Source organism: Passer montanus, unplaced genomic scaffold (genome assembly GCF_014805655.1).
Source record: "Passer montanus isolate IOZ18808 unplaced genomic scaffold, ASM1480565v1 scaffold15, whole genome shotgun sequence".
Classification (NCBI taxonomy): domain Eukaryota; kingdom Metazoa; phylum Chordata; class Aves; order Passeriformes; family Passeridae; genus Passer; species Passer montanus.
The window spans coordinates 140,407-168,026 of NW_024362051.1; the positions used below are offsets into that span (position 1 = coordinate 140,407).

Here is a 27,620-nt window from a genome sequence, read left to right on the forward strand (position 1 = left end):
CGGCGGCGGCGTGAGAGAGTGCGCGCGCGCGCGCGGGGCGGCCGCCGCGGCGCGTGACGCCACAGCGCGTTCTCTCGCGAGAAGACGGGACGGGAAGAAGTCCCGGCCGAGCCGGGCCCGAGGCCTTGGGACGGGACCGGCCTGAGGGGACAGAACGGGATTGAGGGGACAGAACGGGACTGAGGGGACAGAACGGGACTGAGGGGGACAGAACGGGATTGAGGGGACAGAACGGGCCTGAGGGGACAGAACGGGATTGAGGGGGACAGAACGGGATTGAGGGGGACAGAACGGGCCTGAGGGGACAGAACGGGATTGAGGGACAGAACGGGCCTGAGGGACAGAACGGGACTGAGGGGACGGGACCAGCCCAAGCCCTCCTGGAGCACTTGGGTGGCCGCAGGGGTGACTGGCCTGTCCTGGCGAGCCTTCGGTGGCCCTGGGAAGCACAGCTCCCGTTAAATGGCGCTGGCAGCGCCGCTGGTGACTGTCCCTGCTCCCTCCTGTGCCCAGGTGGGGCTGAGGCTCCCTGGTGCTGCCTCTGAGCCATGGTGGGCTCTTCTCATGCTGGCTTTGCTGCCAGCCTTCTGCGAGACTTCAGCGTTTCTGGAGTATTTGGAATTAATTTATTCTCCCTTCACATTTGTTACAGAGAAAATAAACCAAAAATTCATAAAAATGGCTCTCTGGGTGGTTTTGGTTTGATTTGGTTTGGGGTTTTATTGGTTTTTTGTTTCGGTTTTTTGGGGGTTTTTTTGCAACTACTTTGGTTCATTTTTTGGCTTCCTGCTCTTTTCTTTCTCTCCTTTTAATTTTGGGCACTCCTGGATTGCCAAATTCCAGACAAGACAACACATCCCTCATCCTGGGCAGGCTCAGACTGATCCCAAGCAGTCCTAGCTCCTAAAGCCAGTGCTGGGTTGGGGTGAAACTGCTTCTCTTCAGCATTTTCTGCTTTCCTTTTGTTTGGCTTGGCCAGTGCCCGATGCCAGGCAGGCAGCCTGGTGCCGTGGCTGGCAGTGACCCCGCAGGTTCCTGTGCTGGGAGGTGCCCCCAGGGCAGCACAGCCCTGCCTCACGGAGCCTGGGGCCGTGTTCAGGGCACCACAGGCTCCCACCCCTCGGGAATATCTCTGGGACCTTTTCCTGTTCTGGGGCAGTTTCCAAGTACCCTCAAGTCCCAGCTCTCAGGAGTTCAGTCAGCCAAGGTGAAAGGAGCCTTTTCCAGGCATTCACAGGAGAAGTGTTGGATTCTGTCCCCAGGAGGAGAGAGAAACGTGGTTTGGTTGTGGTTCTGTACCAGGGGTAACGAAGATCTGTTTGCTGCCAGCTGGATGCAAACTGCTCCACCAGATAAGAAATGGAAGCAGGAAAGTCATTTTCATCTTGGTTTTCCACAAGGTGAGAGCCGAGACATCCAGGAACAACATTTCATAGGATCTCAGAGTCACAGCCTGGCCTGGCTTGGAGGAGATCTAAAGATCATCCCAGTGCCACCCCCTGCCTGGGACAGGGACACTTCCACTGTCCCAGGCTGCTCCAAGCCTGTCCAGCCTGGCCTGGGACACTGCCAGGGATCCAGGGATCCTCACAGCATTTGGGGAGATTCCTCCTGCAGCTTCCTCCTTCTGTGTCCCAGGGCCGGAGCTGCTCCTGCAGCCCCTGTGGGTGTGGCTGTCCCCGTGCTGGGGACACTGCTGTGCCCTGAGCTCCTGGGGGATCTGCTGCCTGCACCTGCCAACATCTGCTCCCAAACATCCGAGCATCACTGCAGGAGTTCTCTGAGCCCTGCCCTGTCTCAGGTGACTCCTGTCTCCGTGTGCCTTTCCTCCCATCTCCCTCTGATGGGCTCTGCAGTGCTGTATTAGGGGAAAAAAACTCTGGAAGGGCTTAGGGAAAGGCACAAGGGTCTAAAGGAATAGAAAGTTCCCAGCCAAGCTGGTTAAATCTAGTTATTCCAGGCTTTGATAACTTATGAGGCCTTGGTTAGAGAGTGCAAAAAAGTCACTCTAAAGGAGGAGAGACACAACCAGAAAAGGAGAAACCTCCTGTTGGCCACATACTGGTGGGCAAGATTCAAAGAAAAGTGAAAACTCCCAGGAAAAAGGACCAGGAGCAGCCTCTGTCCCAAAGGTGCTCTGCCCAGCCGTACCACCCCAGTCACTGAATCATGGAATCATGGAATGGTTTGGGTTGGAAGGGACTGGAAGCTCATCATGTTCCAGTGCCACCCTGTGACAGCTCCAAAATGAGCAAAAATGGTTTTTCCAGCCAACATGTAAGTGGGGAATCAGTGCCACAAGACCTGCAGGTGCTGGAGCTGACAGACTCAGAAATCACAGACTGGTCCACTGACACCCCTTGAATTCAAACTCTCTTTCTCCTGGGAAGGTTCTGGTCTCCAAAAGAAGGCAGGACCTCAGTGGGCGTGGGGCATGCAGCACTCAGAGCAGCCCCAGGATCCAGGGATGGAGGGATGCTCCATTCTGCCACCAGGATTTAAACTCATCATTGCTGAGGGCTCCAGGCTGGGTCGGGGTGAGGCAAAGCATCTCCCAAGCTTGGCACATCCCTGGAAAGTCATCACATCCCTCTGTGGGCTTTGTGAGCCAAGGTCAGGGCCCTGCAGCATCTGGAGCCAAGGGGGAAACCCCCGAGTCCTTGGGCCAGGACACCTCCCTGGCCCCCTCTGTCCCACAGCTGAATGCTTGGACAAGGAGGCAGTCCAGGAGCATTTGGACAATGCTCTCAGGCACTGGGTGGGATTCCTGGGGCTGTCCCATGCAGGAGGGGCCTGAGGGGACAGGAGCTTGATCATGGTTGTGGGTCCCTTCCAGCTCAGGACATTGCATGATCCTGTGGTGGGTGAAAGGGCTCGGCTCAGCGAGTGAGAGGTGATGGGTGCCTGCGAGCTCCAGGAAGCAGCTCCTCTGCTGCCACCAGATCTCCCACACATCTCCTCATTGCACCAGTGTGGCCTGGTTCACACAGCCCAAAGCCACACAGAATATTGCAGAGCACTTTATTTTTGCTATTTTGTGTCAGTAAAGCGGCCCTGTCACACGGGACCTCTGAGGGACACTGCTGGTGCAACTGCAGCACTAAAAACACCGACTGCAGCACTTTTAGTCAGGGGACCAAAACCATTTTTGACACCAGCCTGGCACTGGAGCCCCATCCCTGCAGGTATCCCCAGTGAAAGCTGTCACTGGGCAGCCTGCCCTCAGCATGAAGCCAGCAGCTCTACCTGCTTTCCGAGGGCAGTGCAAAAACAAGGGAATTAAGGGAAGGAAGGAAGTGCTGCTGCCGTGCCCATCCTGCAGCAGAGCCAGCTCTGTCATCACGCTGCTGCTGCCTGCTCACAGCCCTTCACCCAGGGGATGCCAGGGAAACACCCTGCTCCTGGCATGGCTTTTGGAGGGGACATGCCACATGTATCCAGCCTCTATCCGGGGGCAGGTCTGGGCACCACAATATGAGAAACAGCATCCAAAGGAGGGACATGAGGATGGTAAAGGGCCCACAGGAGCAGCTGAGAGCACATGGCCTGTCCAGCTGGAGCACAGGAGACCGAGGTCAGAGCTCCCCAGGGGCTGCAGCTCCAATCTCTGCTCCCTGGGACCCGGGACAGCACTCAAGGGAACGGCTGGAGCTGGGTCAGGGGGATTTAGTCTGGGCACCAGGAAAAGGTTCTTCCCCAGAGGGTGGTGGGACACTGCCCAGGCTCCCCAGGGAATGGTCCCAGCCCCGAGGCTGCCAGAGCTCCAGGAGCGTTTGGACAATGCCATCAGGGATGGGATGGGGTTGTTGGGGTGTCTGTGCAGGGCCAGGAGTTGGCCTGGATGATCCTTGCGGGTCCCTTCAACCCCAGGATATTCCAGGACTCCTTGGTGCCCCTGGTCTCAGCAAGGCCCGCAGTGTGTGCAGGTTGCTGTGGGCAGAGTTGATTTCTGTGCCCCACTCAGCCTCACACAGGTGTCAGCACCAGCCGGGCTGGAGGTGCCACGGTGCTGGCTCACAGAGGGGCCTTGTGGGGTTTTACATCATCTGAAATCTTCCAGCATCATGTGTCACTTCTTGTTCCCTCTGCTTGAGGGAATAGCAGCAAACAGGGACAGAGAGAATGTCAATCAAGAGAGATCTGGAAAAGCAAATTTTTGGCCAGAGGAAGGCCAGGGAGAACAATGGGGGCAGTTTCAATCCTGCCACTCTTGTTGGCTGTGCAGAGGCACTGGGCAGCACTGGGCTCTCTGTTCCCAGGCCAGCTCAGATGTTCCAGGTGCTCACAGGAGGCCATAGAGATGTTTTGAGGGTGGAGCCCCTCTGCTCTGGAGCCAGGCTGGGAGAGCTGGGGGTGTTCAGACTGGAGAAGAGAAGGCTCCAGGGAGACCTCACAGCCCATCAGAGCCTAAAGGGGCTCCAAGAGGAGACTTTGGACAATGGCCTGGAGTGAAAGGACAAGGGGAAATTACTTCCTACTGCCAGAGATCAGTGTTAGCTGGGATATTGGGAATAAATTCTTGCCTGAGAGGGTGGGCAGGCCCTGGCACAGCTGCCCAGAGAAGCTGTGGCTGCCCCATCCCTGGAAGTGTTCAAGGCCAGGTTGGACAGGGCTTGGAGCAGCCTGGTCTAGGGAGAGTTGTCCCTGCCCATGGCAGGTGTTGGGAATGAGATGAACTTTAAGGTCCCTTTTCACCCCAACCATTCCATGGTTCCAAAACTCTAGGAAAGCTCATTCCTGGAGTTCAGACTCACCTCTTGGACCTGTACCACAGCTCTGCTCTGAACAGAAGTGAGACATAAATACTGCAGGTGTTGGTGTGCTGAGGGCAGAACTGAAAGGCAGGCCAGGTGTTGAGGGCAGGAGAGCCAGCAGCTGCTTGGGGACCTGCAGGAAGATGTCTGGGGAGCCAGGCAGCCCATCCACCACACTGAAGAGCCAAGCAGAGCAGATCAGTGAAGCCTGGCAGGAATGGGACAGGATTTATCCCAGCACTGGAGAAGGAAGTGATTCACTTGATGTTTCAGCCAGCCTTTGTGCTGATGAAGCAAACAACATGTTGGCTGTATCCCAGCCCCTCCTGGGGCTGGAACACTGGCCAAGTGGTTTGTTGGGGTTTCTAAGGTACCCCACAAACAAGCAGCTCCTGCCAGCCCCTCCTCCCCCCTCTGGGTTTGAGCTGTGCCCACAGAAGGGCAGCAGAGTGCAGGTCTGATGGGGAGCAGTGAGGGAGCCTGGGGGCTCAGCCTGGAGAAAAGGGGACTCGGGGGGGACCTTCTGTCTCCAGAGCTCCCTGACAGGTGGGTGCAGCCAGGAGGGGGTGGGCTCTGCTCCCCAGGAACAAGGGACAGGACAAAGAGAAATGGCCTCAAGCCAGCACTACTACAGGAACTTTATGCTGGGTATTAGGGAAAATTTCTTCACCCAAAAGGGCTGTCAAGCACTGGCCCAGGCTGCCCAGGGCAGTGGTGGAGTCGCCATCCCTGGAGGGATTTAAAAGGCTTGGGGACATGGGTTAGGGGTAGAATTGGCAGTTCTGGGGAAATAGTTGGACTTGATGGACTCAAGGGTCTCTTCCAACCTAAATAATTCTTTAATTCTGTGATTTTAATTAAATGTGAACCATGGGCATGTCTGAATCAAGGTCCTTGTGCTGTAAGCCTGTGACACTGTGGCAATGTGGGTCTGTGGGGACTGTCAGGGTCTCCTGGAACCCAGGGGCATTCCTGGACAGAAAGCAGTGGGACCCTGAGTGTGTTGTGGACAGTCACTCCTTTTCCCAGCCTGTATCTGCCTAGTTTGGCTCCACAGAGGCCATGGGTGACCATGCTGAGGGCTTGGCTGAAGTGAAGTCTCTCTCCTCATCCCTACAGCCAGTTTTCTTGCCATTCCAGGTAGCTGGGTCCATCAGATGTGATGTGAAATCCCTGATGGCAGTTCCTGTCCCATCCTTCAGCTCTTTGGCAGGGATTGCTGGGAGGATTTGCTCCATTGCTTTCCCAGGGTCAGAGGTGACACTGAGCAGGCTGTAGTTCACCTCCTCAAAGCTGGGTGTGAGATTTCCTTCTCCCACTCTCCAGGAACCTCCTGATTGCTCCAGCACTCCAAAGACATCAGAGAGGAACCTTGCCAGGGCATCATCCATCTCCCTCAGCATCCTTGAGTGCATCCCACCTGCTCCTATGGGCTTGTGTATGTGTCCCCTAATCAGTTTTCTTCCAGGATGGAAATACCTCTCCACTGCTTGGAACAAGGAACTGGAAGTCTTGAGGCCCTCACTGGCCACCAAGAGCCTGGCTGCAGGAAGCCCCTGCTCTGTTGCCAGCACTCATGGGCACTGCTTCCCAACCAGCATCTCCTGGAAATGTGTGGGGTGGGAGCATCCAGGGCGCTGTGAGTCACCTTCTGCTAGGAGGAACTTCAGTCTGTTTTGCCCCTGGCAATCTGCTGAGCTGAATCAATGCAATCTTTGAAATCTACTGCCCTTGACAGATGAGATCTCAATAAAGTCTGGTTTCCTTCCTCATTCTAGTTCCCCTCAGACTATGTCCTGGCAGACTTGGGGTTTTCCAGGATGTGCAAGCTCATGGATATCGAAACTGGTACAGCCGCCAGTGCCTGGATTTCCTGTGGGCTGAGAAATCTCATGGATACCCTGTGTGGGAGAGCTCTGGCACTCTACAGGCTGCCCGCTGCTGCCAAAGCTTCTTTCATTTTCACTTTTCTGCGCTCTTTTGTGTGCAGCTCCACCCGGGCTGCAGAAGCCCGTACGCCGCGGAGGCTCCGGGTGCGTGTCCGCAGCAGCCCCGGGAAGGAGCCCCGGGGCCAGGCGGGATCGGGAACCGCAGCGCAGGAACCCGGGGCTGGCTGGAAACTGCTCGTGAGTGCGGCCAGAGCAGGGACTGCGGAGCAGGGCGGGCTGGCATCCGTCTGGGAGCGGGGTGACCTGCCAGGCTGTGTCTCGCCGAGCCCTTCTGGGCACAGGGCACAGCCCTAAGGCGGGAAGCGCAGGGGAGCCGCCCCGAAGGGTGCGCTTTGGGATGCTCAGCGAGCGCTGGGCGCACGCATCCCCTCATGTGCTCTTACCCGCTGCCACAGTGCTGCCGTGGGTGCTGAGGACGAGCTGCTGCCGCCGCCGTGTCGGGCGCAGATGTGCCGGGAGCCGCGGCGGGCGCGCCGTGCCCCGCTGGTGCCGCGGGCCCGCGGCGGGCGGGCGCAGCGCGCCGTGCTGCTGCTGCTGGCGCTGTGCGCCGGGGCTCTGCTCCTCGCACGGCAGCCCCTCGAGCCCACCGCCCGCGGCCTCGCCCTCCACTTCGCCACCCTGCAGATCGGGGAGCTGCTCAAGGGCATCTGCTACCTGGCCGAGGAGATCTTCCACCTGGACACCAGGTGAGCCAGCGGGGCTGGCTGGCTGCCTGCGGCGCTCCTGGGACATCCCTGGGGACAAAGGCGTTGCTGCCTCGGGATATGGTGGGGTTTGCTCCTGGTCTCTGTGCCCACACGTGCTCTCTGTGGCAATGATGTGCTGTGCCCAGCAGCACAGGCTGCCCTCTGTCACCCTCCTGTCCTCACCTCTTGCTCCCTCTCCCACCTGCCCAGTTTCCCCAGATGTCCATGGAAGTCTCCTCTCCGCGTGTCCTTTCCCTGGGGAGCAGATCTTGGCCCCAGCCTTTCCCCACCATGCAGTGCTGGAGGGCAGGGGGCTGTTTTCTCCCTTTGCTGTCCAGGGTGACATTCCCTCTGCTCCCTCTGATCCACCCAAGCCCTCTCCTGGCTGGGGGCACCGGGGTGTGCTGGGCAGGGTCCCACACAGCTCTGTAGAGCTCTGGAAGGCTGGTGGCACCCAGGAGATGGGAGCTGCCATGCCATGGCTGCTGAGGTGGGTAGGTGGCCACCAGCCTGACTCCTGTCTGCTCTGCCACCCAGGCACCGTGGCAGCTTCTGGAGGGCCCTGAGCAGCTGCTTCCCCCCGCGCTGGCACGGGCCCATGCTGCTCGTCTGTGGCTCGGCCTCCGTGGCTCTCCTCGGTGATGGGCAGCAGCTCGGCCTCCACCTCATCCTGGCCAGCCTGTGCCAGCTCCTCATCCTTGCCCTGGGGCTCCAGGTAAGGCTCCCACACCCCCGGCCTGGCTGGCTGCCCGGGGAACCCTTCAGCCCTGAGCAGCCGTGGGGGCACGTAGCCAGCTCTACACGGCCTCTGCATGTCCAGCCCACCCAGAGTCAGCCTGCTGGGAGGAGCACTCCCAGCTCAGCCCTGCAGAGCTGATCTCCTTGGCCCCGTGCTGCCAGGAGTGTTGGCAGGAGGGCCAGGCTGCCCCTAATGAGCACAACCATTCCAGGGGATGGCATGGCCCCCCTGACATGAAAAACAGGGGTATTTTAAATCTGTCAGTCAAGCTGGTGCTTGAGGAGAAAGCAGAGCCTGTGTGTTCTCAGTTCTCAGTGTGCCAAGCCCCAGGTGCCTCTGCAGCAGTGGGAGGGCTCTGCTGTGCCCCAGCGGTGCTGGAAGGGTCACACAGGCTGCACAAGGGGCTTCTGTCAGGTGCCTGTGGGACAGCACACCCATCTCCACCTAAAGGCACACACAGAGCTGGCAGAGGCCACTGGGAATCCCACCATCAGGCACTGGGGTGTCTCTGCCGTGCTGCAGGCACAGGGCAGATGCACAAGCTGCACTGGGACACAGGATCCCAGTGGAAGTGCAGCCAGGGAAATGCCTGGCTCACTCCAGCCCCAGCTCCCTCCTCTGTGGGGGCTGTGGGGGCTCTCAGGGGCTCTGCCCTGCACGGTGGGGGAAGGGGCTGGTGGGGTTGTTCACTCTGCAGCTCTCTTTGGAGTTCTCCAGTCCCTGTGGAGAACTGGCTGTTGCAGAAGGGCCCAGGTGGCAGCTGTCATCACCTTGTCTGTCTGTCCTTCCGTCCACAGAAGCCCTCAGCAGTGGAGATGTCCGAGATGTCTGAGAGATCCAAGCAGAACGCTGCTCATGGGCTTGCCTGGTCCTTTTATGTTGGGTACCTAAAAATAGTCCTGCCACGTACGTAGCTGTTTCCCTGCATTCCCATGCCTACAGATAGAAATAGCTCCTAATAACAATCCTCCCACTTTTAGCAGGGAAATGGGGAGCAAGGCAGAATGCAGCTGCACTCACACCAGGCACCTCTGCCTGATGCTCTCTTCCACCAGGGGTGAAAAAGTCCATGGAGGAATTCAGCAGAGCCAATCCCAACCTGCCGGCGTGCAGGAAGACCTGGAAGCTCCACATCTTGATCCCTCTGAGCTGTCATATCTATGATGACCTGGAGAAAGCTGACAGCAATATCCAGTATGTGACAGAGCTCACTGAAAGCATCCTGGCCCGAGCTGGCATCAAAAAGAGGGTCTACAAACACAGCCTCTATGCAATCACGGATGAAGAAAACCAGGTATGCTGAGAGCAGCATTGGGAGCATCATCCCAAAAGCCCTGCTGGCCCCAGAAGTGACCCTAAGGACAGGAGACTGTCACCTCTCCTGTTAGATACTCCCAGCTTTCACCAGGCTTCCCTGAGACGGAGAGATCCCATTCCTGTAGCCCTTCCTGCTGGCTGCCTCCTCCCAGGCTGGTGGGCTTTCCTAACCCCTCCTGCAGCTGACTGAAGTCCAGAAAACAGCAGGAAACTGAGCAGGAAAAAGCAGCTTTGGGGTGTGGGCTACAGAGCATCACTTCCCATAGGATGAATGTTTCCTTGTGTGTGAAGAGGTGCTCGAAGATGTCTGTGTGAGTCATTACCTGACTGCCTCCTTCCCCCAGTCACCCCTTTTCTAGGCTGGTGAGCCCTAAATCTCTCCAGCTCACATTGCATGCATCTCCTCCCACATCTCTGGGCAGACTGGCCCCTGTACCCTCCCCTTGGAGGAGGGAACACCCTGGTGCTGTGGGGACATGGGCAGAGCTCTGCTCCTCACCTGGCTCCCCTGGTTTGTCCTTTGGCAGTGGCTGAGCTCTGAGCTGCAGTTTTTAAAGCCCAGCCTGCAGGCCCCGAGCCTCCCCTGCCCTGCTCGGGGTAAGAACAGGCAGCTGTGGGTTTTTCCTGCCCTGCTGCACGCACTGATGCTGTGCTCCTGCTGCCAGGCTCCTGCTGAGTCACTCTGCTCCCTGGGAGCTCCAGCAGCTCTGAGCCTGCACTTGGCCTTCCAGTAATATCTGCCCAGTCCCTCACAGTGAGCAGGGCCCATGGAAGGCACCTGCCCCAGGGCACAGCAGGAACTGCCAAGGCTGGGAACTTCCTGCTTCTCTGCATTTACCTGGGATCACATCCTTCTTCCTTCTAATTCACTCCATTAAACTTTCCAGTTTACCCAGTGTAAGACTCGCTGGTAACACCGCTCCTCCTTGGCATGTTTATGGCTTTGTCAGATTTCTCTTTGTTTCTCTGCTCAGCCTCCTTCCAGCTGTGCCTCCACCTTTCCAATGTTTATGCTCTGCCCTCCAGCTCTCTGTTAGGATGCTCACACTTAGAATAATGGAGCCACAAAATACGCTGGGTTGGAAGGGACCCACAAAGATTATCAAATCCAACCCCAACAGCCCCACCCTGTGCCTGGGAGCATTGTCCAGGAGCCCCTGGAGCTCGGGCAGCCTGGGGGCTGTGACCATTCCCTGCTCAGTGCCCCCAGTACCCTCTGGGGGAAGAACCTTTTCCTGATATCCAACCTAACCCTGCCCTGACACAGCTCCAGCCGTTCCCTGGGTCCTGTCACTGATCACAGGGAGCAAAGATTGGTGCTGCCCCTCCACTTTCCTTTGTATGGCAGAAAGCAACCAAGAAGGTGTGATCACAAGGAAGGGATGTCTTCCTCGGGGACCAAATTCCATGGGAAAGATCACCCTCCAGGCTGCTCTTGGGAGCACTGACAAGCCAGGGCTGCCCCCCATGGGCAAAGGCAGCTCCCTGAGCCCACCTGGCAGAGGGGACACCTGGACCTGTCAGGCCAGCTGCTCTTTTCCTGCTCTGCACGAGGCAGGGGGACACTGGGGCCCGACCTGGTATCCCTGTCCCAGTGCTCCCAGTGCCAGGCAGGCCAAGGAGCTGAGTGTCCTGAGTGCTGTGCCCAGTGCCAGGGTCTCCCAGCAGCCCTTTGCCAGTCCTGCTGTCCCCATGCCTTGTCCTTCCACCCTGCAGCTGTGGCACTGTGCTGTGGAATATGCCACGCCGCTGCAGACCCTGTACGCCATGTCCCAGGATGAGTGTGCTGCCTTCAGCCGGGAGGAGCGCCTGGAGCAGGCCAAGCTTTTCTACAGGACCTTGGAGGAGATCCTGAAAGGCTCCAAGGAGTGTGTAGACACATACAGGCTCATTGCCTACGAGGGTGAGTGAGGGAAGGGGCTGGGATGCCCAGGACAGTGGCTGTGCCCTTCTAGCCCCGAGTGACCTGGATCAGTGTCTGTGCAGGGCTTGGCTGATGTCCCCAGTCAGGGGGCCACGGTGGCCCCTGCTGCCACGGGAGGAAGGGAGGGGCATTCCCACATGAAATAGGAATGTCACTGAGCCTGGCATCCCGGGCTGGTGAGGGAGGGCATTGTCACACTCTGCTCTGGGCTGGGGCAGCCTCACCTCGAGCCTTGGGGCAGGTCTGGGCACCACAGTGTAAGATCTAAAGCTGTGAGGGAGTGCCCAAAAGAGGGGGTGGTGAAGGGCCCAGAGGGGCCACATGAGGAGCTGCTGAGGGCTCTTGGCCTGTCCAGCTGGAGCACAGGAGACTGAGGTCAGAGCTCACTGGAGGCTGCAGCTCCTCCCCAGGGGCAGCTCCAATCTCTGCTCCCTGGGACCAGGAACTGGACCTGAGAGAACAGCTGGAGCTGTGCCAGGGGGATTTAGTCTGGGTATCAGGAAAAGGTTCTTCTCCCAGAGGGTGGCGGGGCACTGACCAGGCCTCCCACGGAATGGTCCCAGCCCCAGGGCTGCCAGAGCTCCAGGAGCATTTGGACAAAGTTCTGGGACACAGTGTCTGTGCAGGGCCAGGAGTGGGACTGGATGATCCTTGTGGATCTCTTCCAACTCAGGGTATTCCATGAGTCCATAATTATAAAGACTTCTTGCTGTGGGTCTGAGGAGCAGGGAAGGTGGGGCAGCACTGGTTGTCCCAGCTGAAGTCCCCAAAGGGAGCTGAGACAAGCTGTCTGCTGCAAGCATTGAGTACAGCAGCAGGCAGCCAGGGCAAGCAGCCGCTCCCCTCACCGCTGATGTTCCTGGAAGGAGTTGCTGGGGCTGTCACGCCCTCCCCAGCAGTGGGATGAGTGTGTGCTGGCTCAGTGCCATTCCTGCTGACAGGGGACGGGAGGGAGCGAGGCTTTCCCTCATTCCCATCATCTTTTCATCTCCCATCTCCTCACCTCCACTAGATGAAATCAGCATCTTGCTTTAATGAATGTCGTTTTTTTTTCAGAGGAAACTCAGCACTCTCCCTGATGGGGAGAAGCATTTCCATGCAGCAAGGCAGTTCCCATCACAAGCACTACTGGGAATCCAACAAATAGTGCCTGTAATTTTACACTCCTCCCCACACTTTGTGTTTGAATTTTTTCCCTCTGCCATGCCGAAAGTGGGAAGTAAAAGCTGTATTTTGAATGCACATTTTGGGGCACGTCACAGAGACTTTGCTCCCTGCCCAGAGCTCTGCCTCAGGACAGCCAGTGCAGGAAGGTTTGTCTCTTCTGTTCCAGAGCCAGAAGAAGCAGAGGCCCACTTTTTGTCCAGAGAGATCGTGTGGCACTTGCGGCAGGAGCATCACGAGGAGATCGCCGTGCTGGAGCAGAGCCACACACACAGCCCATCCACGGCCCTGGACTCGGCAGAGCTCAACCTGCAGATCAGCGTGTCAGACCTGCCAGACCTGCCACAGCCCCTGCGCACCGATGGCTTCTGACACAGCCCCTCCCTGCCCCTGGGGCTTGGGTCACCCTTCCCCAACCCCCTTCCTCTTGGAGCACGTGCTGCCCATGGCTGCAACCCCTGGCTCCCACCCAAACCTCCTGTGTACCACGGTTGGTGGAGCAGCTGACTCAGCCCACAGCCCTGTGACATGCTTCCCATTTTCTTTGTTATGTACAGCTGTGATGTTCTTCTGTGGGTTTTAACGGGTTTTTATCTGCTTTAATTTTTGTTATATAAAGCACTTTCCAGTCTGGGACAAGTTGCAGTATCCTAAATTTTGGACACAATGTGCAATGTGCCCCATGTGAGATAGGAAAAGGTTTTTCCCTCAGAGGGTGGTTGGGCACTGAACAGGGAATGGTCATGGCTCTTAAGGCTGCCAGAGCTCCAGGAGCACTTGGATGATGCTGCCAGGGACAGGGTGGGATTGTGGGGTGTCTTTGCAGGGCCAGGAGTTTGCCTGGATGATCCCTGGGGTCCCTTGCAGCCCAGGATATTCCATGATCCTGTGATACGCTGTGGCGTTGGATGGGCTTTGGAAATGCCAGCCACAAGTGTGCCTGTGTGTGCTGGGACAAACACAGCCAGCCCACGTGGCCAGAGTCATGGGGCAGTTCTGCAGGCACGGGGAGCCTGTGCAGCACCTGCAGGGGAGCCTCCAGCCTGACCAAAAGTGTTGGTGGCAGCGCAGGCTCACCCAGGATGGGGAGCTGCTGGGCAGGCACAGGCTGGAGCTGACACAACAGCCTTGCTCCTGCCCTGGGCTGCCCAGCTCCTTCTAGAATCACAGAACCCTGGAATCACTGAGGCTGGAAGGGCCCTCTAAGGTCATTGAGTCCAACCATTAACCCAGCACTGCCAAGGCCACCATTAACCCGTGTCCCCAGGTGCCACATCCATGTGTTTTTTTAGTATTTCCAGGGGACAGTGACTGTCCTGCACAGCCCATTCCAATGCCTGACAACGCTTTCAGTGAATAAATTCTTCCTGATGTCCAAACTGAACCTCCCCTGGGGCAGTTCAGGGCCTTTTCCTCTGGTGCTGTGCCTTGTTCTCTGGGCGCAGAGCCCCACCTGGCTGTTAAGAAGTTGTAGAGAGAGAGATGGTGCCACCTGAGCCTCATTTTCTCCAGGCTGAGCCCTCCCTCAGCTGCTCCTCATCTTGTGCTCCAGACCTTTTCCCAGCTCCATCCCCTTCCCTGGACATGCTCCAGCCCCCTCAATGTTTTTCTTGTCATGAATGCCCAGAACTGGACACAGAATCCCAGGTGCCTCACCTGGCTGTATATGTAGGACTCCACCTTTTATGCACATGGCAGATCTCTCCCCAGCTCCAGCCCAGTGAGCTTTCAGGAGAGATTTGGCTGCATGTTGGTCCTGCTGGGACTGGGAATTGGAACCCATTTCAGGATGCAGTAAAACCTTAATCTGCAGCCTAATCTCTGGGTACTGCATCTGTGCAAAAATGGCAAAAACGACAGATGAAGGGCTGTGAAGGGAGGGCTGGGACAGCAAAAGCCACTGCAAAGAGGCAGCTGGTTTGCAGAGGTATCAGAAATCTTTGCTGAGGTCTCCAGGATGTGCCAAGTGCCTGGTGCTGGACTGACTGGAGAGGGAAGACAGCAGGTGAGGGACCTGGCAGGAGACACCCTGAGGGCAGGGAGCAGAGTGGGGGTCTGGCCCTGGCGTGTGGGCAGGATGTGGGTCCTGGTGACCTGAGCAGCGTTCCCAAGGGCACAGAGCAAATGCTGTGGGCATCTGCTGAGATGCAAGGGAAATGTGTCAGGGTCGAGCTCAGCAACACAGGAACAGCCAGTTCCAGCAGCTGTGTGAGCAGCAAAGCCACTGCAGCCCCCGAGGGCTCACACCTTCAAACCCATCCTTGTGGGGCACAGCTCCGTGTCCTCCTTGATGCCCCGTTCCCTCCTCACGTGGAAGGTTCTTATCTCGCCCATCACTGCAGCCAGGCTGGGCTGGAGATGCTGATAAGCTCAGGCCATATTAGAAGGGGACAGGTTGAAAGGCAGGCACGAGCCCAGAGGAAATCTGACAGCACAACCTCGTTCCAGCAGCAGCCGTGCTGCCAGCCAAAGGCTGAGCTCCTGCCACTGCTCAAGGGCACAGCAGGGCCAAGGTGAAAGCCTTTGCTGGCAGCAGGAACTGGAGGCAGGGCTGATCAGAGGCAGGAAAATCCAACCTCAGAAGTGGCAGCTTGCTGCTAAGCTGGCAAACACAGGATAACCAGTTTCCCCTTGAGCTCTCCAGCAGCACAAATAGCTCAGTTTTAGTGCTAGTCACAGCAGGTCTGACTCAGACTCAGGACTCAGCCTGGAGGCAGACCCATCCTGGTCATGGGGAGCAGCAATGCCACCACAGCTCAGCCAGGGGAGCTGAGCAGGTCCAGGGGCCACCACAATCCAGCAGGTCCCAGGTGCAGCAGGGAGGGAGCTTCACAGCCAGGGTCCTGCTGAGCAGGGCACAGGATGGCTGCATCCTCCCTCCAGCCAGGGCTGGGGCCCGCCTCAGCTTAGATGCAGCAAGAACAGGGCTTCTCCCAGCCATCCCTCACATCCCAGCTGTTTTCCCACCAGAAATCCCTGGAACCACCAGCAGTGACCCATTTGTGCTGCCCCACGTGGCACAGAGCCTTAGCGTGTGGGCTCGGGGGGCTGAGAGCAGAGCTCCCTCACAGACCCTCCGAGGGCAGGCGCTCAGCCTCTACCATGACCTAGAAAAACTCATCTTCAAGGACTCCCAGAACAGGTTGGGTTGGAAGAGACCCTAAAGCTCATCTCATCCCAGCCCTGCCATGGCAGGGACACCTTTCACCATCCCAGGGTGCTCCAAGCCCCATCCAGCCTGGCCTTGGGCACTGCCAGGGATCCAGGGGCAGCCACAGCTGTGCCAGGGCCTGCCCACCCTCACAGGGAGGAATCCCCTCCCAGCAGCCAACATAAACCCACTCTGCCATGCTGTCCTGCAGCTGGTGAGGCTGGCAATGGGCTCACCTCCCTGGAGGTGACAGCAGTGACTGATCACAGGGCTCTGCTGCCCTCACACGTTTTTTACCAACACCCAAATTTTCCAAGTCAGTCTTGCACTAAGTGGCACTTTCCAAGTGTTGTGATTGTGTTCCAAGAAAAGCCCTTGCAGTCACTCACATATTTTATTTTATTTTATTTTATTTTATTTTATTTTATTTTATTTTATTTTATTTTATTTTATTTTATTTTATTTTATTTTATTTTATTTTCCACTGACATTCCACCTCTTGGAAATGCCAGATTTTCCTTGTGTCATCTCAATTTTCTCACTAATTTCTAAAACCTTTACCAGGAAGAGCTGCTATGTCCTGCAGCTGGTGAGGCTGGCAATGGGCTCACCTCCCTGGAGGTGACAGCAGTGACTGATCACAGGGCTCTGCTGCCCTCACACGTTTTTTACCAACACCCAGATTTTCCAAGTCAGTCTTGCACTAAGTGGCACTTTCCAAGTGTTGTGATTGTGCTCCAAGAAAGGCACTTGCAGTCACTCACATAGCTTTATTTTATTTTATTTTATTTTATTTTATTTTATTTTATTTTATTTTATTTTATTTTATTTTATTTTTACCTTTCATGAAGTAAAAACCCTGCTTGAAAAGCAACTGAGGAAAATGTCAGGTTCACAAAATCCACACCTGCCTCTGGGTAAAGTTTGGAATCCTGCAAAGCAAGTAAACAGCAGCTCAGCCTTCAGCAATGGTTGGATTTAAACTGGCTATTAATATTAATAACAATATTAATGCTTCTTCTTTGGGCTGCACCTGCCACTGCCTCCTGAGTCCCTTTCCTTTCCTTTCCCCAGTGCTGAGGGGGAGCAGTGTAACACACACTGGGAATGTATCTAAATTAACTTGGAGAGCAGCAGCCCCACAGCCCAGAAGGCTTCACGGAGCTGGCACAGCACCCACGAGAGTATCACACACATTTCCCCCAGCACCACAGGTTTTAATTAAATTGTGCCAAGCCCCTGAAACCAACATTCCCCACAGCTGCTCAGTGGTGCCTGCAGTTCTTCCTGTTTCCGAGCTGGAAGTGCTGCAGGTCGGGTTTCACTGGCACCTTCAGCGGCTGGGTCAGCTGGAGCACAGCCCTGGGGACTCCGGGCTCACACCAGAGGTGCCACAGCCCCAGGGTGTGCCCGGGACTGGATACTGAGGGAAAGTTCTTCATGGAAAGGGCTGAGCACTGTGACAGGCTGCCAGGGACTGGATACTGAGGGAAAGTTCTTCATGGAAAGGGCTGAGCGCTGTGACAGGCTGCCCGGGACTGGATATTGAGGAAAAGTTCTTCACAGAATGGGCTGAGCGCTGTGACAGCTGCCCGGGCCGTGCTGGACTCACCGTCCCTGAAGTGCTCCAAACACGTCTGGGTGTGGCTCGTGGGAGCTGGCAGCTTTTTAGGGATTTTTTTGGTTTGGTAGGGCTGCGTTGATGGTTGGATTGGATGATCACAGAATCGTTTAGGTTGGAAAAGAACCCTGAAGTCATTTTTGCTCTTTCCTTATTCTGTTATTTCTGGGAAGGTGCGTGGAAATTCCTCCCTGGAGCTGAGGAGTACCCATGAGAGGGACTCCCACAGGCACAGAGATGGGTGAAAAGCATCAATGTTTGTTCAGTAATTACTTTATTACCTTTAATATAATTTACTATCAGTATTGCTTCAAAAATACTGCACTGCTGTAGTAGCTAGAGCTACCTACACTGGTAGGTAAAGAATTCTGTGGTAAAGAATTCTGAATAAGATCTTTTTGCATAATCCTTACAATCATTAATTTAAATATTTTATTTGTATAAGTATTTTTGGGTTGCCATCCTTAATCCTGAAAGACAAAGTTGTATAAAGGCTCAGTTGCACAGCTTTAGACATAAACCACTGGCCAATCCTGGAACTGGACCAGACTCCTCACGGAGGAAGAGCCCAGGGAAGCTGCAGAGCTTGGGACCCCCATCCATGCTGCCCTCAGGGGCGACACGGTGGCTGGGCCTGGAAGGCCTGACGGCGCTGGGGGGCGGCCATGAGCTCTGTCAGCCTCTCCCGGAGGGGCCGGGGCCGCGCCAAGGCCGGGCCGCGCCTCAAGCGGCAACCCCGCCCCGCCAAGATGGCGCCGGCCGGGCGGCGTGAGGGAGCAGATGGGCATCACGTGACTCCACTCCAGCCAATCAGCGTCGGGTGCCGCCTCCGTGGCGGGAAGGGTCGCGCGGGAGGAGTCGCTGACCCCGTGAGAACCAATCAGCGGCGTCCTGGCTGCCGGGGTGTCACGTGCCCCCTCCGCCAGCCAATCGGCGTGCGGCGGCGGCGGCGCCAAGATGGCGGACGATAAGGTGAGCGGGGAGCGCCGGGGCTGCGGGGCCGTGGGGAGGCCGCGCCCGCTCTTGCCGCGGCACTGGGCCGGGAATCACCTCCGTGTCTCCCGCAGGACTCGCTGCCGAAGCTGAAGGACCTCGCCTTCCTGAAGGGGCAGCTGGAGAGCCTGCAGCGCCGGGTGGAGGACGAGGTGCAGGCCGGCGTGGGGCAGGTAACGTGCGGGCTCAGGGCGGGCCGGCCGCGCCCTCGGAGAGCGACTGGTGGGGGGGGGGGGAAAACAAATCCCAGGGGAAAAACAGCCCACGGCTCACCCCTGGGGCACGTCCTGTGTCGCCCCCGGCCGTGCCTCACCGTGCTCTCCCCCCAGGACGGGTCGCTGCTGGCGTCGCCCTTCCTCAAAGGCTTCCTGGCGGGATACCTGGTAGCCAAGCTCCGCTTCTCCGCCGTCCTGGGCTTTGTGGCCGGCACCTGCACCGGGATTTACGCTGCCCAGAACTACGCCGTGCCCAACGTTGAGAAGACGATCCGGGACTATGTGAACTCGCTGAAGAAAGGTCGGGACTAGCGAGGAGGAGCCCGGAGGCAGCAGGGACTGCAGGAACCGTGCTCCTTAGGTAGCAGGCACAGAGCACCCCTAGGGCTCTGCCAGGCACGTCACCTGCACCCTTCTTTTCCCTGGAAAAGGGTCTTGCACCACACCAGTGCCACGCGTCAGGGGGCTGGTGATGGGTGTTTGTTGGGCATCATGGCAGCAGCGATCACTGCGCTGACCCACAGCAGCTTGAGAGCACCGAGGGGCTGCCAGCTGCCTTCTCCCCTTACCTTTCCCTGTGCCCCTGCGGACTGAGGGCTGCTGTGCCCTGTGTGCCCTGGCAGTGTGCTTTGTGTGGCTTCTCAGGAAGGCTTGTAGCTCTCCTCCTGACGAGGGACAGCACCCTGCTCTCCTGCTGCATCACGAGTGTGGCAGGGAACATCCTGCTTCAATCAGGCTCATTAAATTCTTGGTATTTGGTCTCTTCCGTGTCGCAGGGTGAGCGTCTGCGTGGCCTCTACACTGACAGCACTCACTGGTGCTGGCTCTCACCTGGACATGGGGATCCTTGGGAATGCTGCTGGCTCTGCCAACAGGCCGCTCCACAGGGGGCTGTGGGCGCTGATGCTGCTGCTCTCTGTGGCCATCTACGGCTCCCACGCGCCGCTGCTGACCCTGTGCAAGGTGGACGGGGCCATCCCCTTCAGCTCCACGTCGGTGGTGCTGCTGGTGGAGCTGGCCAAGCTGGCGCTGTCGCTGCTGGCGCTGCTGCCGGGGCCGTGGGAGCCGCTGCGCTGGCGCCACGCCGCGCCCTTCGCGCTCTCGGCCCTGCTCTACGCCGCCAACAACAACCTGGTGGTGCACATGCAGCTCTTCATGGACCCCAGCACCTTCCAGGTGCTCAGCAACCTGAAGATCGTCAGCACGGCGCTGCTCTACAGCCTGCTGCTGCGCCGGCGGCTGGGCGCGCGCCGCTGGCTGGCCCTGCTGCTGCTGCTGGCCGCCGGGCTCACCTACAGCTGCGGGGGGCTGCGGGGACACGGGGACCCCCGAGGGACGCGCCTGCACGTCACCCCCGTGGGGCTGCTGCTGCTCTCCGTGTACTGCCTCATCTCCGGCCTCTCCGCCGTCTACACCGAAGCCGTCCTGAAGAGCCAGGCGCTGCCCCTCAGCCTCCAGAACACCTTCCTGTACTTTTTCGGGGTGCTGCTCAACCTGATGGGCTCCGTGTGGAGCGGCACGGAGGGCGGGTTCCTGGAGGGCTTCTCCCCCTGGGTGCTGCTGGTCGTGCTCAGCCAGGCTCTCAATGGCCTCATCATGTCCGTGGTGATGAAGCACAGCAGCAATATCACCAGGCTCTTCATCATCTCCTGCTCCATCCTGGTCAATGCTCTCCTCTCTGTTGCCCTCTTCAACCTGCAGCTCACCCTCCTCTTCTTCGTGGCCGTGGCGTGCATTGGCCTGGCTGTGCACCTGTACTATGGAGTCACGTAGTCACTGCCTTCCTCCCACGTGTCTGGGCAGCCCCAGCCCTTCCTCAGGGCTGGAATCATTCCTGGTGGGAGCTGCACAGCTCCAAGGATCCCCCGAGGAGTGCTGGGGGGGAGAGCACCCTGTCCCTGCTCCCCCAGGGAAACTGCCCTGCTCCGGTGCAGCCAGGCTCTGTGCCATGGGGCTCCCATGGGATCAGGCATGCCCAGCCTTAGGGGGTCCAGAACCCCTTGTGCGTGCCTCATAATGTGCCAGGGGAGGTTCAGGTAGGACCTTAGGGGTGATTTCTTCTCAGAAGGGGTGATGAAACATCGGAAGGGGCTGCCCAGGGAGGTGGTGCAGTCACCCATCACTGGAGGTGTTTAAGGACTGGACGTGGCACTTAATGCCATGCTCTGGTTGACAGGGTGATGTTGGTTACAGGTTTGACTCCATGACCTCGGAGGTCTTTTCCCACCTAAATGATTCTGGGATTCTGTGTCCCTTGTCCTCGAGCTGCTTCTCCACACCACAGTGGCCTGGGAATGCCCTGGCAGTGCTGGCCCTGCTGCACCTCCTGCCAGCCCAGCATGGGGCTGGTGCTGTTTCAGCTCCCGTGGATGCTGCCTGATCCCTGCCCTTCCTGGTGCTGCTTCCCTGGGCCTCTCCACCTCTGCAGTGTTCCAGCCTAGCCCTGCCTGGAGCCCTGCTCTCCTCAGGCCCCGTTTCCCCTTCCTGGGCACAGAGTCTCTGCAGAGCAGCCAGGGACTGGGGCATGTGGGAGCCTTCACTGCTCCCCAAAAGGGGCATGCCCCCCAGATTTGTACCAGGTTTCTGGCAGGCAGAGGCCACCCAGGGTATTAAAGCTGCGGTTCAACAGCATCCGTGTGTCTGTCCTGTGTCTGCCCGCCCTGTGGGATGGTGGCTGTGCCCCTGGGGACAGGTTTGGGGGCCAGGGGTGTGTGTGAGGCTGACAGCACTCATGGCTGAGGGCACCCACTTTATTCCGTGTGGCTGCAGCCCTCCTGCCAGGCTGAGCCTGTGCTCCCCCAGGCAGGTTCCCAGCACAGAGCAGCTTTCCCTCGGGAGCAGCAGCCGGAGGCCTGGGATAACTCTGTGCCAGGGGCTGCCCAGTCTCCTGGCACTGCCGGTGGCTCGGTGCAGGGACCCGCTCCTGCCAGCCTAGCTGTCCCCACGCCGGGCGGGGCTCAGGGGCTCTGTGTGGTGGCATGGGCCGTGCGTGCCCGTGGGGTGTCCCGCAGGCGCTGGCTGTGCTCGGCGAGCTCCGCGGCGTCCCGGAGCGCCTCCTGCAGCCGCGCCCGGTGCCGGCGCTCCAGGGCCGCCCGCTGCTCCTCCGCCAGGCGCTGCTGGCCCCGGAGCACCTGCGGCATGCCCGGCCGGTCTGGCACAGCCCTGGCACAGCCGGAAGAGGTGCCCCAGCCCTGCCTGCCCACCTGCAGCAGGTGCTGTCTGCAGGCCTGCATCTCCCGGCGGTGCCAGTGCAGCAGGGCCTCCAGGTGCCACTCGGCCGCCTCCCGCTCCCGCAGCGCTGCCTCCAGGCTCAGGCCCAGCGCGGTCACCTCCCGCTGCCAGCGCTCTGCGTCCCACTGGGGGGACAGGGACACGGTCAGGGCAGCTCCGGGGTGCCCCTGCTCCCTTGGGCTGCCCTGGGAGAGCAGTGCCGGGGAGGAGAGGCTGGAGCAGTGCTGTGCTCACCTCCCCGCGGTGCTCCTGGGCCCGCACAGTGGCGGCCCCCAGCTCTCGCTGGAGCTGCCGGCAGTGCTGAGCCCGCAGCCGCTGCCGCTGCGCCCTGGCCAGGGCCCGCTGCACCTCCGGGGGTGGGCACGGCTGGCACCGGCTCCCTGCCTGGGGAGGGCAGAGGGCTCGGGTGGCACCAGGAGCCAGTGCTGGCAGCAGAGCCGGCCCTGTGGGCTCCCACTCACGCTGTCACACCCGGGCCGTGGCTGTGACACTTTGCTCTGGAATGGCTCCTCCAGCAGCCCCTTCCCTGTGCTGACCAGAGCTTGGCTGTCCCCTTCTTGGCTTCTGCTGTCACCCTGTCCTGCAGCGTGGGGACAGGGGAGGAGGATGAGTGTGACATGAGGGGCTGAAGAAGGACGTTCAGATGGAGAGTGAGGCCTTTCCCACCGTGTAAAGCCATGCTCTGTGCCCACATGTCCTGCACCCAGTTGCGGGACGCATGCCTGGCTCCATGCTCTGGCTCCAGCCTGGCACTGCTCGGGGCTGTCTGGGTCCCAGGCTGCTGGCCTGGAGCTGTATTCCCTGCAGACACCTGGTCCTGTCAGAGAAGGAGATTCAGCTGGGATTCAGGGCTGTTCCTGCACCTGACTGTCCCTGGGTGAGGGGCCTGGCCTGATCTCTGCCCACCTCCGTGCTGGGCTGGTCCATCTCGCTTGTCCCAAGCACCTTGGCCACTGCCTTCTTTTTCTCCCACCTTTGACTCTTCAGCACCTGGAAAAGGGGAACTTATTGGGGTCTTCCAGACCTCCAGGCATGGAATGGTTCCAGGGACACATCTCACCCCTGGGGCAGCTTCAGCCCTGCCCTCAGTGCTGGACAAGGGCCTTGACACCAGGATGGGTCAAGAGCCTGCACCTTACCCAGCCCAGGGAATGAGTGCCATCCCAGTGCCGTGGATCCAGGGGCATTCCCCACCTGCAGCTCCCTCAGGGCTCTCTGCAGCTGGGCCACAGCTCTGCTGTGCTCAGGGCGGCCCGAGCCAGCCAGCAGCTCCGTCCGCAGCGCTCGCATCTCCCTGCGCCGTGCTGCAATCTCCTCCTCGGGCTCCCAGACCGTGGCAGAGATGGTCCTGGCCAGCCCCTTCACCCTCCCAGCCAGTCCCAGAGCTCCCAGGATCTCCTCTCTGGAGGTGTCTGGGAGAACAGCGAGCCCTGGGCAGGGGCCATGGGGGGCCCCAGCACAGGGGGTCCTGGTCTGGTGGGGATGAGTGGAGCTGTGTCCAGCTTCCAATGACTGCAGGTGTCCCCGGGCAGCAGCCAGGCACCGAGTGCCAGCTGTGGGGCAGGATGGGGGGAATCCTCAGGGACGGGGCACCCAGAGTGCGTCCCAGTCCCAGGGGCTACCTGGCAGTGACACACAGAGCAGCAGGAAGGTCAGGCTGTTCCCCTCCAGCAGCCGCTCCACGATCCAGGGCAGGCAGACAGCTCCAGGTTCCCTGCACTCCCTGCACGTGGGGAGAGACACTCCAGGAGAGGGCTGGCTCTTACCGTGCCAGGCAGGCTGAACCCGACCCACAGGGACCCAAGGATGGGCTGGCCCCACACATCCCCTGGCCCATGTCCCCAAGGAGCAGCGACACCCCCTTGGCTCCCACTGGGGTGTCCCTGCTGCTTCACCTCCAGGAATGGAATTCCCTGACCCGGAGCAGAGCTCAGCCCGGTACGTACGGGCTGGGGCAGGGCCTGCTGGCCCCTGGGGACACCAGGATCCGGAGGGCCGAGCGCTGGCGCCTGCCGCCCTGCAGCTCTCGCTCCACGGTGAGGGTGAAGAGGCTGCCGGCCCTGGGAGAGGCCGGTGTGGGAGTGGGGCTGCAGCAGAGCCAGCCCCAGCACCCCATGGCCCACCCTTCCCAGCCTGTGGGATCTGGGCCCAATCCCTCACCCCTGCACAGCTGAGCCCCTGTCTGTGAGGGGCAACAGCGCTGGGATGGCACCCAGCCCCCTGGCATAGGCACTGAGGGCAGCCTGGGCATCGGGCACGGCCACTTCTGTTGCCTCCTCCACCATCCTGGAAGCAGAGGGAGACAAGACCAAGCGAGGAGGGTCACACCGCTGCCCTGGACTCACTGAGGAGCAGCCCGTGCCATGCTGTGCCCGGGCACCATGCTCCCTGCCCAGCCCACTGCTGATGGGGGTACCAGCCCCCAGGAGCCTGCTCAGGTACCTACAGGCCCAGGGGTGCCACATCCATCACCTGCAGGGCTCGGCCGTCGGGACGGAGCAGGTCCCAGGCTTTGTCGTGGCTGCTGACCTGGAATGAGGGGGCTGCACTGGGCAGGGGGCAGGAAAAGGGGCTGCTGGCATCCCACACTCAGCCGGGGCCCAGACTGCACAGGTGAGGGTTGGGAAAGGCTCACTTTGGGGTAACTCCCGGCTTTCCCAGCCCGGGCACCAGGGAAGGGCAGAGCCCTGGGAACGCCCGAGCCCTGTGTGGAGTTTATCAGACCCCTGGCAGCAACCCAGAGCCAAAGGGCAGGACCCAGCCCAGTGGCACAGGCTGGCATCGCTCCTGTGCCACTCAGGGTCACCCTGGAGGGACCTTCAGGCCCAGGGAGCCGTGAGAGGAAAGCCCAGCTGTGATGGGAGCAGGAAGGGGTTAGAGGGTGATCCTGACCCCACCACGCTGCTGGGGCCCAGGAGGTGCTCTGTGGGCAGCTAAGGCTTCCCACATCTGGGAAGTCCTGGAAGGAGGTGAGAACACCTGGGATCCAAAGGTCTCCAGTCCCTGGTCACCCTCTGGATGAGGGGACTGGATGCCAGCACAGGGCAATATGTGCTCTTGGCACAGCCTGGGCAGCAGCTGAGAGGGAATGGGACCCTCATCCCCAGCCATGCTGCCCTGCTCCTGCCCCACCTGGACCAGGCTGACCATCTGCAGGCTCCGTGTGGCGTCCCCCAAGGCCTCCAGCTCCTGGAAGACGGCGTCAATCACCTGTGGACAAGCTGGGAGCTGTGGGTGCCCAGACCCATGGCTGCATCTCAGCCCTGCCCTGCTGGGGCCGGGGTCTGCTGGGTGACCCAGGAGCCCAGCCCTGCACAGTTGTGCTGTCCCCTGTCCCTGCCAGCTGTCCCCTGTGCCCTCACCTGCCAGATGACACTCTGGAAGGGCAGCTGTGTCCCAGGGCCACGGGGGTCCCACAGCAGCAGGGACACACTGTAGCCAAGGGGAACCAGGGCCAGCTGGGGCCTTGCCAACTCCAGCACCTTCTCCTGGCAGGAGAGACAGAGACAGCGTGGCACAGCATGGCACAGCGTGGCACAGCATGGCACAGCATGGCACAGCCAGCATGGCACAGCATGACACAGTGTGGCACAGCCAGCATGGCACCGCATGGCACAGCATGGCACAGCGTGGCACAGCATGGCACAGCATGGCACAGCCAGCATGGTGCAGAGGGCCTGGCCCCTGTGGCTGGGGACAGGGAAGGACTGGGGGCTCTGGGTACCTGTCCTGCATCCAAGTGGAAAATGCCATCGACAGTCAGGGAGCTCTCCTGGTGCAAGGAGGGGATAATGTCCATATAATGTCCATATAATGTCCATATAATGTCCATATAATGTCCATATAATGTTCATTATCAGCTTCCCCTACCCCAGCATGGCCAGGGCAGGGCAAAGGAGGGACTGGGCACGCTGGGATGGAGGTGGCAGGGGTGGCACAGAGGGCCTGGCATGGGCAGGGGTGAGGAGAGAGGAGAGACCCCCCCTCCCTTCCCCTGCTCTGGGGGAGCCCCCAGGAGCCCCTACAAGAGAGGGGCCCACGGGGGTGTAGGGCAGGGTGAGCCCAAGAGCTCAGCTCCACCAGGTGTGTGTCCGGGGTGGCACAGAGCCCTGCTCCCTCCTGGTGCCCCAGGGACCCTCGTGTCCCTGCCCTGCAGCTCTCACCTGGGGCTCCTTCCCAGCCAAGAGGAGCTGGAGGGGGTCCTTGCTGTCCAGCCAGCTTCCTCCTGGCCCTGCAGACACCGAGTGTGGGATGGTGTGGGGGTCACCCCCACCTGTGCCAGCCCTGTCCTGCCCCCCTGCAGCCTGGAGCCACATCCCAGGGCTCCACCTCATTCCTGAGCCCTCCCAGTATGGCTCAGAGCCCCCAGGATGGGGAGGACACCCTGTCCCTGTCAGCACTGCCCGGTGCTTGGTCCCAGTGCCACCACAGCTGTGGCTGCCAGCCTGTCCCCTTGTCCCCTGGTGTTGAGGTGGAGGCTCTGGCGTGCCCCGAGCTCTACCTGCTGCCTGCTGCAGTCCCAGGGCTGCTCGCACGCTGACATCCTGCTCAGCCTGCAGGCACAGAGCGGGGAGCAGGCAGGAGGAGCTGCAGGAGCCCCCAGGGGCTGGGCAGCCCTGACAGACCCCAGCCCGGGCTGTCCCCAGCACAGCACTCACCTGCTCCATGGGCAGCGCCCCTGAGCTGCTGTGCCAGGGCAGGGATGGCGTTACCGGGGGGATCCGGTTCTCCTGCATTATTGATGGGTGTGGGCAGGGCCAGGGCCAGCCCGGGGCACCCTGTTGGGGGGCTGAGCCCTGCTGGAGGGGAGCCAGCACGGCCACAGCGGTGCCTGGGGCCACTCACAGCGCCGGGGTGCTCCCAGCTGCAAGAGGGACAGCTCAGCCGTGGCTGGGAGGTGAGGGAGCCTGGACTGCCACGCAGGGTGTCACGAGTGAGCACAAAGCACAGAATCTCTGCAGAGCAGTCCCAGCAAGAGAGCACGGAAGGAAAAGCCCGTGCTGGGGATCCCCAGTGTCCGTGGAAGTGCAGATGGGGAGTGCCAGGAGAGAGTGCCAGGGCAGCCCCTGCCCTGCTGCGGGCAGCACCAGGGGGAGCAGATGCACCCGTGTGCCCCTGCCTGCCTGTTCCCTGTGCAGAGGGAGACCAGTGCCCCTGAACCCCAAACTCCCTCCCCTGTGCCTCAGGTGTGAGCCTGATGCCAGCTGGACAGGATGGAGCACTGGGGCTCCATCAGCAGCAGCAGGGCACATGGCAGGGACAGCAGGGACACGCTGGGGCTCGGGAAAACCCCTGGGCAGGGTGGAGCCCTGGCACAGAGCAGGGCACGGGGCTGTGAGGGGCTCCCCTGCACTCGGCTGGGCAAAGCCACGGTGGGATAATGCTGGGGGAGAGCCCGAATGGGGACTCCAGGAGCACTTGGGGGTCCTGTGAGCCTTCCCAGGGAGCCCCTGGTGGGAAGGGGCACACACCCCCCTCCTGCTCTGTGCTCTGTCCCTGACCAGGCAGATGGCCCCGTGCGGGTGCTCCCAAGGCATAGCAAAGCTTGGGATTCAGGAGACAGGGGTTTATGTCTCCTTCCTCATCCACCAGCAGCAGCTGCTCCCTGTTCCACGTCCAGCCAGGCCAGGGGCACCCTGTTGTGGCCCCTGGTCAACACCAGCAGAGCCTTCACCAGCCCCTGAGGCAGCAGCCCCCTCCCTGAGCCCAGGGCACAGCCCCATCCTCCTCTCAGCAGCAGCTGCTCCCTGTTCCAGTCCAGCCAGGCCAGGGACAGCCTGTTGTGGCCCCTGGTCAACACCAGCAGAGTCTTCACCAGCCCCTGAGGCAGCAGCCCCCTCCCTGAGCCCAGGGCACAGCCCCATCCTCCTCGGGCT

General features: G+C 59.9%; 4 protein-coding genes across 4 annotated transcripts; 3 read left to right on the plus strand and 1 right to left on the minus strand.

Annotated features, from left to right (window-relative positions):
• The first annotated feature begins 6,459 nt into the window (after positions 1-6,459).
• Positions 6,460-13,154, plus strand: STING1 (stimulator of interferon response cGAMP interactor 1). The gene is made up of 7 exons (XM_039701516.1): positions 6,460-6,880; positions 7,099-7,389; positions 7,927-8,104; positions 8,926-9,034; positions 9,184-9,422; positions 11,162-11,348; positions 12,703-13,154. The coding sequence occupies exons 2-7, from the start codon at positions 7,151-7,153 to the stop codon at positions 12,903-12,905; spliced, it is 1,155 nt and encodes a 384-aa protein (XP_039557450.1). The 5' UTR covers positions 6,460-6,880; positions 7,099-7,150; the 3' UTR covers positions 12,906-13,154.
• Positions 13,155-18,172: 5,018 nt separating this feature from the next.
• On the plus strand, positions 18,173-19,276 carry LOC120498668 (SLC35A4 upstream open reading frame protein). Its single transcript, XM_039701674.1, has 3 exons — positions 18,173-18,277; positions 18,373-18,471; positions 18,628-19,276. Exons 1-3 carry the CDS (start codon positions 18,263-18,265, stop codon positions 18,823-18,825), a joined length of 312 nt encoding a protein of 103 aa, XP_039557608.1. The 5' UTR covers positions 18,173-18,262; the 3' UTR covers positions 18,826-19,276.
• A 46-nt stretch (positions 19,277-19,322) lies between these two features.
• On the plus strand, positions 19,323-21,144 carry SLC35A4 (solute carrier family 35 member A4). The gene has a single exon (XM_039701673.1). It carries the CDS (start codon positions 19,351-19,353, stop codon positions 20,284-20,286), a length of 936 nt encoding a protein of 311 aa, XP_039557607.1. The 5' UTR covers positions 19,323-19,350; the 3' UTR covers positions 20,287-21,144.
• Positions 21,145-21,421: 277 nt separating this feature from the next.
• On the minus strand, positions 21,422-26,480 carry LOC120498611. The gene is made up of 14 exons (XM_039701589.1): positions 26,403-26,480; positions 25,107-25,232; positions 24,877-24,954; positions 24,191-24,273; positions 23,905-24,030; positions 23,691-23,804; positions 23,367-23,467; positions 22,939-23,156; positions 22,651-22,734; positions 22,411-22,561; positions 22,206-22,324; positions 21,979-22,128; positions 21,717-21,869; positions 21,422-21,644 (listed from the first exon to the last, which is right to left on the minus strand). Exons 1-14 carry the CDS (start codon positions 26,478-26,480, stop codon positions 21,471-21,473), a joined length of 1,755 nt encoding a protein of 584 aa, XP_039557523.1. The 3' UTR covers positions 21,422-21,470.
• Between the last annotated feature and the right edge of the window lie 1,140 nt (positions 26,481-27,620).

What these genes read in the sequence shown, in the direction of transcription:
- LOC120498611 (XM_039701589.1), bottom strand. Translation starts at nt 26,480, where the DNA reads ATGCAGGAGAACCGGATCCCCCCGGTAACGCCATCCCTGCCCTGGCAC. An exon ending in GCTCTGTGTGTCACTGCCAG is followed by an intron (nt 23,157 to 23,366) that starts GTAGCCCCTGGG and finishes CTGTTCTCCCAG; the next exon opens with ACACCTCCAGAGAGGAGATC. An exon ending in GAGCCCTGAGGGAGCTGCAG is followed by an intron (nt 22,735 to 22,938) that starts GTGGGGAATGCC and finishes CCCCTTTTCCAG; the next exon opens with GTGCTGAAGAGTCAAAGGTG.
- SLC35A4 (XM_039701673.1), top strand. Translation starts at nt 19,351, where the DNA reads ATGGGGATCCTTGGGAATGCTGCTGGCTCTGCCAACAGGCCGCTCCAC.
- LOC120498668 (XM_039701674.1), top strand. An exon ending in TGCAGGCCGGCGTGGGGCAG is followed by an intron (nt 18,472 to 18,627) that starts GTAACGTGCGGG and finishes CTCTCCCCCCAG; the next exon opens with GACGGGTCGCTGCTGGCGTC.
- STING1 (XM_039701516.1), top strand. Translation starts at nt 7,151, where the DNA reads ATGTGCCGGGAGCCGCGGCGGGCGCGCCGTGCCCCGCTGGTGCCGCGG. An exon ending in CCTAAAAATAGTCCTGCCAC is followed by an intron (nt 9,035 to 9,183) that starts GTACGTAGCTGT and finishes CTCTTCCACCAG; the next exon opens with GGGTGAAAAAGTCCATGGAG. An exon ending in TCACGGATGAAGAAAACCAG is followed by an intron (nt 9,423 to 11,161) that starts GTATGCTGAGAG and finishes TCCACCCTGCAG; the next exon opens with CTGTGGCACTGTGCTGTGGA.